The following is a 13,203-nucleotide window of genomic DNA, read 5'->3' on the forward strand; positions in this document are numbered from 1 at the left end:
CTCAGAGTTACATTAGCTGACTAATAATTCATTTTACTTATTCATCAGAGGAAATGTATTCACACACCCAGAAAAAAACAGTCAAGATAGAAGCAAACGTTCAATTTAAATATGGATACTAGGCGTGTTTTTGTCTTTTTTTATTACTGCATTGCAACCAGAAACGATGGATTTTTGCAATTATCAAAATGATTTTGCAAATAAAACTATAAATAAAATTATATTTAAGGGTTGCTGTAGGTTTAAGAAAACAAATACGAGGTCTGCCTGATAAGACGACCTCAGGGGTAATAAGGTCCCACAGGCTAGAGACATAGATCAGGATCTGAGATCAGGGATTGATTTAGTTTGGCTTGGGCTCATAACTTTGGTTTTGACAGCGAGAGCATTCTTCTGATCTGACTAATCTTTGCACGGACGTTGAGGGAATTAGACAAAATGTCAAGCTCCTGCTTGGGATTGGTCGAATCTCCTTTCATTTCTGTGATCACAAAGTTAGAAGGACTGTATAGTGATATATTATAATAATAATATTTGATTCTCATTTGTCTTCTGGGTTTGATTTTCTCTCTGAACGCATGTGTTTGCTTGTTAGTAGATGCCTTGAAAGACCGTTTTACCACCGTTACATGAAGCAACGTGATTGTTATGCTGAAGACAATCAAAGTATCCACAATGGGACGAAACAGAGTCTGAATCTTTGTTCACATCATATTCTACCACTACATATACACAAAGCTGGATTTTGCTTAAGATGTTTATACATCATAATATCCGTTAAACCAGGGTGTTGCTTTATTTGCATCGTCTGAATCTGCATCTGCATCTGACGGCCTCCCGTTGACGCCGCAGTAAACCGGCTGAGTCTGGACGTTTCTGTGGAAGGAAAAGAGCGAGAGTCAGAGCTCTCTTGTTTCCAGTCGAGGCTCGTTGGTTCGGTTTAAAACTGAAGAACACGCTGGGCAAAAAAACCCCAAAAAACCCCCCAGTTCAAATCTTCACCAGCAGCCGCTCAGCTGAGAGTGACGTCCTGCGGGTTTCAGCCGCAACAGTTTGTTACTTTGTTGATCACATTCACAAACAGTCCGGGGTGAAAACACAGAAGGCGTCCATACCGCCCAGACAGACGCTTCTGCGTCTCTTTAGCCTGTCCGTCGTCTCTGCAGTCGCATCACGAATCATGTTTGTAAATGGTTTCGCCGTCAGCGACTCGTACAGCCAAACACAGCTGGAAGCTCCACTTGAGGAAACCAAACAGTGCGTGGAGCTTATCTTTTAGGACTGACTGAGTTTAGACTGGGCTTTGTGTTTTGTCTGATAGGGTGAACCAGGTGCTGATAACACCGTCCCAGGGACCAAAGGAGAGCCCGGGAACCCCGGTTTACCGGTAAGAAACATCACAGACCGGATTGAGCTGAGGTCGATGCTTTAAAGCAGCAGTGAAGAGCAACAGAGCTAACGCTTCTGTTCCTGTTTGAGATGAAATCAGGTTCTGTAGTGTTCCTGGGTGCAGTGACTTTATCTAGGTTTGAGGTTTCCGTTAACAAGAAACTTCTTAAAATGCTAATTTAATCATTTGGTTTCATAACAAAGAGCCATTTGTTTCAGAACCGTCAGCTCTACTTTAAAAAAAACCTCAGTTTAACAAATGATTTAGCTTGTACAGTTCATCCTTTGCCACTTTGATGAGATGTGATGTCTTTAAATCCGCAGGGTGCACCTGGACAGGACGGGCGGCCAGGTGAGAGTGGAGTCGTTGGAAACCCGGTGAGACACCTGCACGCAGTAATATATATATAATATCAACACACGTATCACAGGAAGTATCTAAAACTTGCTTTAAAAGGTGCTACACATTGCGTGGGTAGAGTGAAACAATACATATTTATAAAGAGTGCAATTTTTTAATTATAGGCGCCACAGTTTTGATTATAACATACACTGACTTTGCAGGACATAAAAACTGTCAGCCTGTGCGGTCAGTCAGGCTGTCGCTAATTAATATTACAAAATGAAACTCTCTGCTGCGTGCTGGCGTCACGTTACATTCAGGGACTCGTCAGGTTCTGTGACCTGATGAGGAAGTTCAGTCTTGACTGAAAGATCCGCATCGTTTAAAGGTGGGGTCAGCGAGTCAAATCCAATACACGTCTGTTTGTTAGTTAGCTGTCCGTTCAGTGTGTGTGCTGAAAAAGCCTCCGGGGTAGTAAACCGTAGTCTGAAGTTTCCTGTTGAACTTGTAAGCGCATCACATCATTAGTTTAAGTAGTAAATGTACAATTTATCTCTTTGCAAACTTTACAGATGTAAAAGACCCTTAAAGTGTAATGTTAATGTGTCTCACCTTGCTGCAGTGATGTACAGGTGTACTCCAGGACACTGTGACATCACTGTGGGGTGTGGTTACAGGTGCAGCACCTCTGACTACACCTGTCAGGGATGCTGGTTTTGGTCAGAGGTGAAACAGACTCAAACTTTGAACCAGAGAGGACAGAGAAACTCTGCGTTTCACACTGACGTTAAGTTGCTCTCTAACAGCATTAACACTGTACTGTTTCATTTTAGCTCAGCTGTTAAACTGTTAAAACACGGGTGAATCAGGAGAAACTGAGCAAAACAGAAATCTGTCCTCTGATCACCAGCAGCGTTAACACATGGATACGAACACTCAGATAATCCAGAAAGTATTCCCCTTCCTCCCTCTTGACTGTGTGTGAAGTCTGTCACATCAAACATTAATAGTCTGTTAATAACAACAAAGTGACTAATACTTTACTCATGAAATATCTGTGCAATTCTTCAAATACATTGTTTTTCTGCTGCTCAGGGTCCAGATGGAAGACGAGGGCCATTCGGTGAGACGGTAAGAGAGGAACTCGAAGACACTCGGTGCTGTTAGCACGGGTTTATACGGCAGTAAACACCCTTTAAACTGTGTGTGTGTGTGTGTGTGTGTGTGTGTGTGTGTGTGTTCCTGCAGGGTGTACCTGGACAGCCAGGAGCTCCAGGACTCCAAGGCAGCCCAGGTGCTTCAGGTTCACAGGTGAGACGAAGCCAGATTACAAAAGGAACAGTCCGACATTTTGGAAAACATCAGAAGAAACTCAGCTTCCAACAGTCAACACGTTGTGTCCTCGTGCTGAGGTTACCAGAGACGTGTTTTAAAGTGTATATCAACACATGTTGTCCCTGCAGGGTCCCGGAGGGGTCAGAGGTCAGCCTGGACCGAGAGGAATCCCTGGCCTTCCTGGACCTCAGGTCAGTACAATATTTATTTGTGCAATATTCTGTGTACTACTCCCGTGCAATATTTAGTTTTCCCATGTTAGTTTTTCCTATTTATTGATATTGATATTATATACCTCCATTACTGCTGTGCAATATCTTAATAATCTCAATAAGCTACACTTAACTCGACAGTACATGCACCACTACTTATAACTTATATTATTACATTGTATTATTATACTGTATTATCATCATCAGCCGGTAAACCCACTTGGTACTTCACACTTATTTTATCTTATACTTATACCCACCTGGTACTTAATTTACTTTCTGACCTGTTTTTATAGTTTTTATAGTGTATTATATTGTTTGCTAGCACTTTCTCCTGTGTGCACTGACGTAAAGGTGAGCTGCTGTAACAAAGAGTTTCCCTTCAGGATCAATAAAGTGTTTCTGATTCTGATTCTGAGTACATCACCTCAACCTTTACTCCATTTCACCAACAATACAGTACCTCAGCTGACCCCAGACATGGTCACACAGTCTAACACGTTAAACTTTGTCAGGAATATAAAAAATGTCCAGTTTGAGAGTCGGATAAAAAAGAGACATCGCCGGCTGTAAAAGGTGTTTCTCAGTGAGTTTTCCACCATCAACGACGGCTGAGAACAAACGATAAAACACGATTTAAAGGTCTGAAAGGACATGAAGTCCTTGGTTGGCTAAATGAAAACAGATTCAGTAATGCTTCATTTTATGGGTTCGTAAATTTGTAATTCAGTGCTAATTATGAGTAATAATAGAGACATTGTTCAGTTGGTACACTTTCCAATCAATTGATTCCAATTAAATAATTAACTGGCGTAACACAGCACACTGTTAGTCTGTGCACAGCAGGTCGGCTGAACGTGCAAAAATATTAAATTGTTTACAGGCGAGCGAGCAGTTCAACATACAGTATATGACGAATAAAGTTTCCAATAATACCTTTATGATGAATAAATATTTACTTGGCTTTAGATGAAGCTGTTCTTCTTTCAAAGACATTCAACAGAACTTTGTCTATTTTCCTCTAAAGTTAATGCCACACGACATAGTTCTTTACAGGAAACTTAAAGAGTAAATTATAAGGAAGAAATATTAAAAGTAGAATAAAGCGTTACCTCAGATTCTCCATATTACAGATGTTGAATGAATTAAATATTTCTCCATAAATGAATATAACAGCCAACAGGTTCTGCCTTTTTTTTAAATCACATTATCCACACATTCCTGAAGTGTTGCTGGTATTTGCTGTTTGTGCAACTTCATTTGAAACCTGCAACATTCAGTTAAATATTTACAGACAGAGCGAGTAATAACCGTTTTCTCAGCCAGTAGGTCAAATCATTGCTGTTCAGCATCTCAGGACTGTTTTAAATCTCATAGTTCTCATTTCTGGACTCCTGAGATCCAGCAGGTCATCTGTTTTAGTCTGTAGGAGACTAAAGATTTTGGCTCATCGTACATGTTACACTGCTGAGTCTTGTTGTATACTATATGGCCAAAAATATGTGGACAATCCTAATGCAAATCCCTGCAGCCAGGTTCTGGTGGGAAGTTGGAACCCAGAAGCGGAGTTTGTTAGAGCAGTACATTAATGATCTTTCTCACAGTCACACGTTACAATATCTCATGCGGCTGCAATGTTCAGCTGTCCACATACTTTTGGCCATGTAGTGCATCTGACTCGGGACATCCTGGGCTTTTTTTGATATATATGTATATGATATAACGCGTTACATTATAAACAGCTCAAAGCTCGACAAGATCGTTTTTCTGCTTCGTTAAAATGAATCCGCATTAAATATTTAATGAAAAGACTTTTCTGGAAATCAGTTCTGTGAATTCAATTTGCTGGTTGCTTCTAGAAAAGAGATATTTCATGAGTAGAGCCTCGATCTTTCTTTGGAAAACAGTAGTTTGACCAAAAGATCCTAACACAACGTCTACTTACTCACTGTTTGTGGAGCTTCGGTCCTCCAGTCTTCCTTCTGGTCTTCCTTCTGGTCTTCCTCAGAGGATGTAGATATTTCACTTGTCATCTCAGTGTTTTATCATTACTGGCACTTTCAGGGACTTCTCATCCGTTTCGGCTTAAAGGTTGAGTGTGGAAGTTCATTCTTGACTTTGAAAACAGCAGTTTGACAAATAAAATCTTAGATGACAGTTAGTCTTTAGGGCAGCAGATCAGATCATTTTGTGTACGTTTTTTGTTGTAGATGTAAATTTCCCCCAATAGCTGCTAAATCCCACAAATTTCCAGAAAAAAATACATGATCTCAGTGTCCTCAGTTTGTGCTGCAGCCCTGGTTGGATGTAAACTTATAAATAAATGCCAAAACATTTAAATAATGAATTACATTTAACACTTATATAAATATAGAGAGAACAACTCTAACTTTTTATTTTGTTTATTATGTTTATTCCGAAAGAGTTGATGGGTGAAAAAAACCTTCCTTTCTGTCTGTCAGGAGATTCACAGTGGTCGTAAATGCACAACAGATTGGTCTTCATCCTGAAGACTCTACTTAACGAGCGCGGGAAGTGTTAGATAATTTTGCGGTTGTCATATTTGACGCCTTAATTGCAAATCCTGAAGACTCTGACGGATGATGGCACCGCTGCTGCTGTCGCCTGACGTCTGGGACTCATCTGGTTTCTGGTTCCAGTTAGGAGGCAAAGAGTTGGCGAGGTTCCCTCAGTTATTGTTTTTTACTTAAAACAGTGTTTGATCAGATTTGGGAAGTGGACAGCACGTGGGAACAAAAATAAAGCCGTGTTAGATTGTTGTGATTGTAGCTATTTCAGTCCGTAAGTCTCATCCATGTGTTTTATATCTCTGACCCGCCCTCAAATTATTTATGAGCCCTGCATGGAGGTCGTTAAATGAATCAGACACAAATTAGTGTCAGAAATAATTTCTCAGAGCGGATTCTTTCCAAAAGACTAATTGCGGAAATAGAAAAGTGTCGCCAGGCAGACTAACAGTATAAAGTCTTGTGTAGAGGCTGTACGGCAACAATATGAGCGTGTTGCACAGAGCAAACAACATCCTGGTGATGCATTTGTTCTTTGAGCCATAGGGACTGTACAGAAATCATATTTTCATTTTCACTAACCCCACATTTATGTTTCAGCCTTCCCTTACGAGAAAACGAAAGGATCAAATAGCCGCAAATGATGCGTTTAGCTTGCAGTGGGACATGACGGCGCCCTCTGTCAGACGCAGAGGAAAACAATCCTGCCACTGTTTCAAGGGCCTAATTTTTCCCGTCACAGTCAACTAGCTAATACGACCAATAGGAACACAGAATATGGATATTTATGAACTACTGACGTTAGTGATTAAATCTCGTTCCACCCTTCACTTTAGTCTGCATCACAACAGAACGTTAAAAAAACAAAAAGAAGTTAAATGTGCCATAAAAAGTTGACCAGGGCCTTTATTAGAGAACCAGGCCGTTTACCAAACTCAACCCTTTTCTCCATGTTTACCTGTTGTCTTGATAAATTCAGTATAATGAACATTTCCACAGCACTAATTCCCTCTGTACAGCAACAGAAATGGACATTATACTAAATTTACCATATGAGCTGTTGGCTACAGATAATGTCACCCCCTCAAATGTGTTTTTTTTTACCAGGCTAATATTTGAATACCGGCTTTTATTTGAGTTTTACAGTATATTATAATTCAAGTTTAGCCTTTTATTTAGTATCTGAATACTCATTATTTTTGATGTTGCCATAAATTTGGAAATTGCTAATTCCACTTCTAATGGGGTCTATTGTGAAAACCGTTATTCCATTAATATATTAAGGTTTGTGTTAGACTGTATGCTTAAAACTCTTAAAATGGCACCAAAACATACTGGAATCACTTTACCTTACATTTTCTTAAGAAACGTAGATTTTTATTGCATCACAGATAGGACACTTTTTTTTTTTGAAAAACAAACAATCTTAAATAAGTTAATCATAAATCATCAGGTCCCCCTGCATAAATAAAGGATAAATAAAAAATAGCAACATTGTGCGAGTCTGTTCTTTCTTACATGATAATTCCTGTATTTTTCACTCCTCTGCCAGGATGTCAAACAGTACAGACAACAATTGCATCAGTATATATAATTTACCCCTGACTTAAGAAATACAGTAATTATCCTTTAACAAAAACAAAGTCCAACTGGCATTGGGCTTTTCAAGTCACTCGTTAGGATATTCACAATTATCCCGATAATGGAAACTCACCACGATCAACTTATCTTGAGTGTTTTTTTATCCTGGTCCGCGATAAAATCGTATATCGTCCCATCCCTAGTTGAGATATTTTCCTTGTTGTTGAACTGAACAAACATCTTTAGGCTCTTTTAAGTGACAAAATGCTCCTTTTACAGTAACTGAACAACACAAGTAATTACACAGGCAGGGTCTGCTTGGAAGAAAACAACATTTTTCCATGAATAGAAACACAAATCATATTAAATCAGAGTAAAGTTTTCAACTTTTTGTTTATTTTTAAAAACTTGTGGTCACTACAATTCTGTTTTATGTTTCTCTTCTCAAAAAGCTGAAACTAAACTTCATATTTTTCAGTTTGTGGTCTCGTATTGGGTCTGTTAGTAATTACAGTGCTGCTGTTCTGTTCTGGTCCACTGAACTGGATGCACAAAGCCAACAACATTATTTATGAGCTGAGTGAAAGAGTTTCTAACCGCTTGTGTTGAATGTAATTTTTCTAAATTAAACGTTCAAACATCAGTTTTACATGTGTCGTCAGGAGAGTAATGGACTCTAAATGCTCATAAATTAGCTCCATGGTTATATTGTTGTCTACAGTTAAATAGATGCTACAAACAACAGTCAGAACAAAAAGCTGAAGTTATTAAGTTTCCAGTTTCTTTAGGAGCTGTTGCTGCTTTACGTTTCTGCTTGACTAATAATTTCTTTCTGTAAAAACCAAGACTTAACTCGTATTTAATCCATCACAGTCAATAGTTAGTCACCTTTTAGATGTTCTTTGTTAAAGCTACATTAGAAAAGTAGTGATTATTTGCTGCTCATGAACAGCCACTGAGGGGCTTCTACTGTGAGATTATGTAATGAATAAATGCCCAGTTTATAGTCCAGATCTATCACACAGTTATTTACAGCTGTTTCAGTGTCGTCCATGTTTCCTTTTCACATGAAATAAACCAAAAATGTTACATAAAGGCTGTGGCAGCAGGAGCACAGTTACTGTAGCGACACTTATCAATTATAATTGTCTCTTATCAATTATCTCCAAATAAAGTGATTTGCCTGGGGGTCCGAGGTGCGAACACAAATAGACTCATACATGGAACTGAAAATGGCTCCCACAGTCATTGTGTGCTGACCGGTGATGCATTCAAGGACACTCTGAGGATGGAGAACAGTTAGCTGGTTTCAGCACTGCTCTGACTCTGCTGGTTTTCCTGCAGGGTGGTCCAGGACAGGCCGGAGACCCAGGATCAGCCGGACGCCGTGGAGGTAACGGGCAGAAGGTGTGTGACATCATTTCGTCTCATCGCCTCGTCTATGATCCGGCAAACTCGTCACCATTTCAACATTAGATCAGATTAGGTTTCCAACGACAGGAAGTCACTTATTGTTGTTTGTCCCGTTGATTTGACGTCATGAGATTTGACGTTTTATCGATAACGGATAAAAACAGAAATTGACGTTTTGATTATGGATGATGCACAAAGTCGGCTGTTCACATATGAAACATTGAAATTATCCAGTTACTTGAACAAAGTCTGGTAGATGAGAAAAAGGAAACCTTTTATCAGGATAAACTGTCGGCTAGTAGCAGTTATTTATTTTATTAGACATTTCGCACGTAAATATGTTAAAGTCTGTAGAAGCACATACACTGTTATAACTGATGTTCTGCTTTCGGTTTTGTATGTGGTACTGGAAGATGTCTTGTAGAACTGCAACGATTAGTCGATTAATTGATTAGTGGATCGTCGGCAGTTATTGTTAAAATCGATGAATCCCTTTTTTGTTTTTACCTTTTCAAGCAAAAATGCCCAAATAGTGCGTGTTCGCACTGCTCCAATGTGAGGATTTTCTCCGTTTTATATCTTTGCAAACTGACGGTTGGTCGAACAAAACAAGACGTTTGAAGACGTTTGCTATTTTATTGACCGAAGAATTAAAAGATTACTCGAGAAAATAAATGGCAGATTGATCGAAAATGAAAATAATCATCAGTTGCAGCTTTAATGTCTCGTTATGACTGTTGGGATTTTTTATAAGTAACAGTGTCTTGTTAGTGTCTTGCTCAATCCCATGTGGGATGGGCCAAATGTTTGGCATGACAGGAAAATAAAAACTGTTGTTGTCGTTGTTGAAGGGCCAACAAGGAGATCCAGGAGAGAAAGGAGTGCCAGGTCCACAGGGCCCCAGAGGACTGCCGGTGAGTAGCTGAAATGTCTGCTGTTTATGTAAATAGTGTGTAATATAAACTGTCTGTGCCTCTCTGACGGTCTGTCTGTGCTGTTTCAGGGTCAGGATGGCAAAGACGGTTATGGACCTGCAGGACCTAAAGGTGCCAAGGTAGAAGAGAACTAAAGATTTAAATAAACTGTCTGATATTTTATGAAACTGTTCTCATCTGACTCTGGGGAGGACAGAGAAGTCCTAAAATATAAATATAATAACTACTAATTTCCTTCTTGTTACAGGGAGATCCTGGTTTCCCTGGTTACCCCGGTCTAACGGTGAGTTAATCTATTTTCACTGACATCAGATAAAATCCAGTGTCACTTACATATTAAACTAAATACATCAGGGGCCAAATAAATCTGGACGGTGACCCAGTCGGGAACGTTTTGGCTCTAACATCACGGTGAGCCGGAGTTTAGGGCTCCGACGCGCTGCTGGAAAGTTGGACAGAATTTTATAGTTTCACCTCAGACTGACACAAGTATTAAATGTAAAAACTGCAGAATTCACTTCACCTCTCAGACTGACGACAGTAGACGCGACCAGAAGGAAATAAGAGAAATGACGAATACTGTTTTCATTCACTAATTTCTTCCACTTGCTTCTACTTTGCCGTGTTTTCCTCTTGCTGTTAAGCTACTGTCAATAAAACACTTGTTGCACAATGTTTCACATTAAAAGCCTTTCACTGGAGAAAAGTGCATAATGCCTCCCTTCCCCGGAAAGTTTCAATGTGAAACCTCTGCAGGAAGTGTTGAGTGGACAGTTCCAGGTGTTGGGGAGTCTCCAGGTGTTGGGGAGTCTCCAGGTGTTGGGGAGTCTCCAGGTGTTGGGGAGTTTCCAGGTGTTGGGGAGTCTCCAGGTGTTGGGGAGTTTCCAGGTGTTGGGGAGTCTCCAGGTGTTGGGGAGTCTCCAGGTGTTGGGGAGTCTCCAGGTGTTGGGGAGTTTCCAGGTGTTGGGGAGTCTCCAGGTGTTGGGGAGTCTCCAGGTGTTGGGGAGTTTCCAGGTGTTGGGGAGTCTCCAGGTGTTGGGGAGTCTCCAGGTGTTGGGGAGTGCTACTGCATGTGAAAGCAGTTGTATAAAGCTTTTTGTGGCTCCAGACGGAGCTGTGTGAGGGTCGGCGGCGGCGGCTTTTATGATGGGAGTTTGTGATGGTTCGACTTTTTCAATTTGCCGCCGTGGCTCGCTGTGTAACCACGGCAACCTACTAGAAACTACAGCGATGGGGAAACGATACAGGAAGCTGAGCAGCTTCACAGTCTGATGATCCGCTCCGGGACAATAAGCGTTACGATACCACTAACCTGCTAGATTCATCGTGTCCTTACGCTAATCATTTCCTCTGTTTTAAGCTGCGACCCGTTTAGCTGCGCGATGAGATGATACTAGGTGGACGGCAGCAGCCTGCGGTGTTTTTGTCTTGTGATTCATTTTACAACTCGATAAACAGACAGATGTTCAGAGAAGAGCGAGATACGAAGCTGAACTCTTATGGAGACACACGATTTGGGTCTTTTAGGACTCGTGTTTTAGGTCAAGGAGCTGAATCAGGTGTCGATACAGCAGGAGGAATAATTAAAGACTGAATTTATTTTATGAATACCGGAATTTGTGCTCTTGGACCCCCTGAGATTTGAGGCTGTACTGAAACAACATGTGTTTTTATTTATTCTTTGAATCACTCACAGCGACTGTTATAATGTTTGGATATTCAAAGATAACACAGAGGTAAAATATGAGAAACAGGAAGCATGTTGAAGTCCGAACAGTGCGTTTACTGTGTGATAAAGCCAGAGTTTTTGTTGTTTTGTTCAGGGGGAGGACGGCCTGCAGGGACCCAAAGGATATCCAGGACGGAAAGGGAACCGAGGTCGAGGGGTGAGTGAAAACAAACCTTTGATTTTAGATTTTTTACAGTCTTCATCACTGACTTCAGTTTCTGCTCTGACTGATGCAGGGGAACTCAGGCAGGTCGGGAGAATCAGGCGTGTCTGGAGAACCAGGATATCCGGGACACAGGGTGAGTGGGGGAGGGGCGGAGACCTTCATCATCATCATCACCACCATCATCACCATCCCTGAGAAGCCAATGAATCCAGCCCACCTTAACTGACATTTCAGCATATCACCTTAAACCCGAGACTTTAACATACCGCCTTAACTCCAGAGCTGCAACGATTAGTCGATCTACTTTTTTTTGATAATCAAATAATCGTTTTAGTCATTTTTTAAGCAAACATGTCAAACCTTTGCTGGTTCCAGCTTCTCAAGTGTGAGGATTTAAAGCTTTTCTTTGTCATTCATGATAGTAAGTTGAATATTTTTGGGGGTTCGGAAAAAACAAGACATTTGAAGATGTCACCGCGGGCATTTTTCACTATTGTCTGACATTTTAAAGAGTTAATGATTAATCATTTCACCGAGCAAATAATCGGAAAATGAATTAATAATGAAAATAACCGTTGGTTGCAGCCCTACTTAACTCTTGTTTTCATATACAATACCACCTTAACTAGGACACTTCCACAAAGCGCTTCAACCACCTTAAATCCCGCAGCCCCCAGTGGAGAAACATAATATAAACTGAATGAAGGTTGATAATGCCTCTTCTGCTCTTCTTCCCAGGGTCCCAGAGGTCCTCCTGGAGGCAAAGGCATGACTGTAAGTCCACCTTAAAATTCACTTGACCTGCCAGCATTAAGGGAAATATCGAATCCTATTCTCAGTATTTATACATGACGTCTTGTGTTTTCTCAGGAGTGCCAGCTGATCACCTACGTCAGAGACAACTGCGGTAAGAAGCTTTTTACCGGCTCACTTTTTTCCAGAATTTTCTCACAGTAAGCAAAATGTTCTGACATTATTTGTTGTTTCAATAACTGCAATTCAACTCTAAATTATATATATCTTTTCCTCCACACAGCATGTTCCATCGGTACGTATCTCCATTTTAACAATCAGAACAGGACGGTGAGTACAGCACAAAACCTCAGCTGCTGAGTGAGATCATCACCAAGCAAGAACTCTCATTACAACCTCTTCACTTTCTTTGGCATTAACGTGTACTGTGTGTGTGTGTGCATATATATATATATATATATATATATATATATATATATATATATATATATATATATGTGTGTGTGTGTGTGTATATGTATATATATATGTGTGTGTGTGTGTGTATATGTATATATATATATGTGTGTGTATATGTATATATATATGTGTGTGTATATGTATATATATATGTGTGTGTATATGTATATATATGTGTATATGTATATATATGTGTGTATATGTATATATATGTGTGTATATGTATATATATGTGTGTATATGTATATATATAGATGTGTATATATATAGATGTATGTATATATGTATATGTTAATGTATATATGTACGTATGTATATATATGTGTATGTACGTATGTATGTATATATGTATGTATATAT

General features: G+C 39.9%; 1 protein-coding gene across 3 annotated transcripts in view; it reads left to right on the plus strand.

Moving 5' to 3' along the window:
* Positions 1-13,203, plus strand: part of LOC122881113 (collagen alpha-6(VI) chain-like) — a 77,904-nt gene that overhangs the window by 49,613 nt on the left and 15,088 nt on the right. For all 3 annotated transcript variants that reach the window (XM_044206877.1, XM_044206878.1, XM_044206879.1), the window contains 14 exons: positions 1,322-1,387; positions 1,714-1,767; positions 2,828-2,863; positions 2,981-3,043; positions 3,196-3,258; positions 8,733-8,795; positions 9,653-9,715; positions 9,805-9,855; positions 9,984-10,019; positions 11,560-11,622; positions 11,702-11,764; positions 12,370-12,405; positions 12,502-12,538; positions 12,668-12,679. In XM_044206877.1, coding sequence (XP_044062812.1) covers positions 1,322-1,387; positions 1,714-1,767; positions 2,828-2,863; positions 2,981-3,043; positions 3,196-3,258; positions 8,733-8,795; positions 9,653-9,715; positions 9,805-9,855; positions 9,984-10,019; positions 11,560-11,622; positions 11,702-11,764; positions 12,370-12,405; positions 12,502-12,538; positions 12,668-12,679 — 706 coding nt within the window. The remainder of the gene's footprint in view (positions 1-1,321; positions 1,388-1,713; positions 1,768-2,827; positions 2,864-2,980; positions 3,044-3,195; positions 3,259-8,732; positions 8,796-9,652; positions 9,716-9,804; positions 9,856-9,983; positions 10,020-11,559; positions 11,623-11,701; positions 11,765-12,369; positions 12,406-12,501; positions 12,539-12,667; positions 12,680-13,203) is intronic.

This window comes from Siniperca chuatsi, linkage group LG9 (assembly GCF_020085105.1).
Source record: "Siniperca chuatsi isolate FFG_IHB_CAS linkage group LG9, ASM2008510v1, whole genome shotgun sequence".
Classification (NCBI taxonomy): domain Eukaryota; kingdom Metazoa; phylum Chordata; class Actinopteri; order Centrarchiformes; family Sinipercidae; genus Siniperca; species Siniperca chuatsi.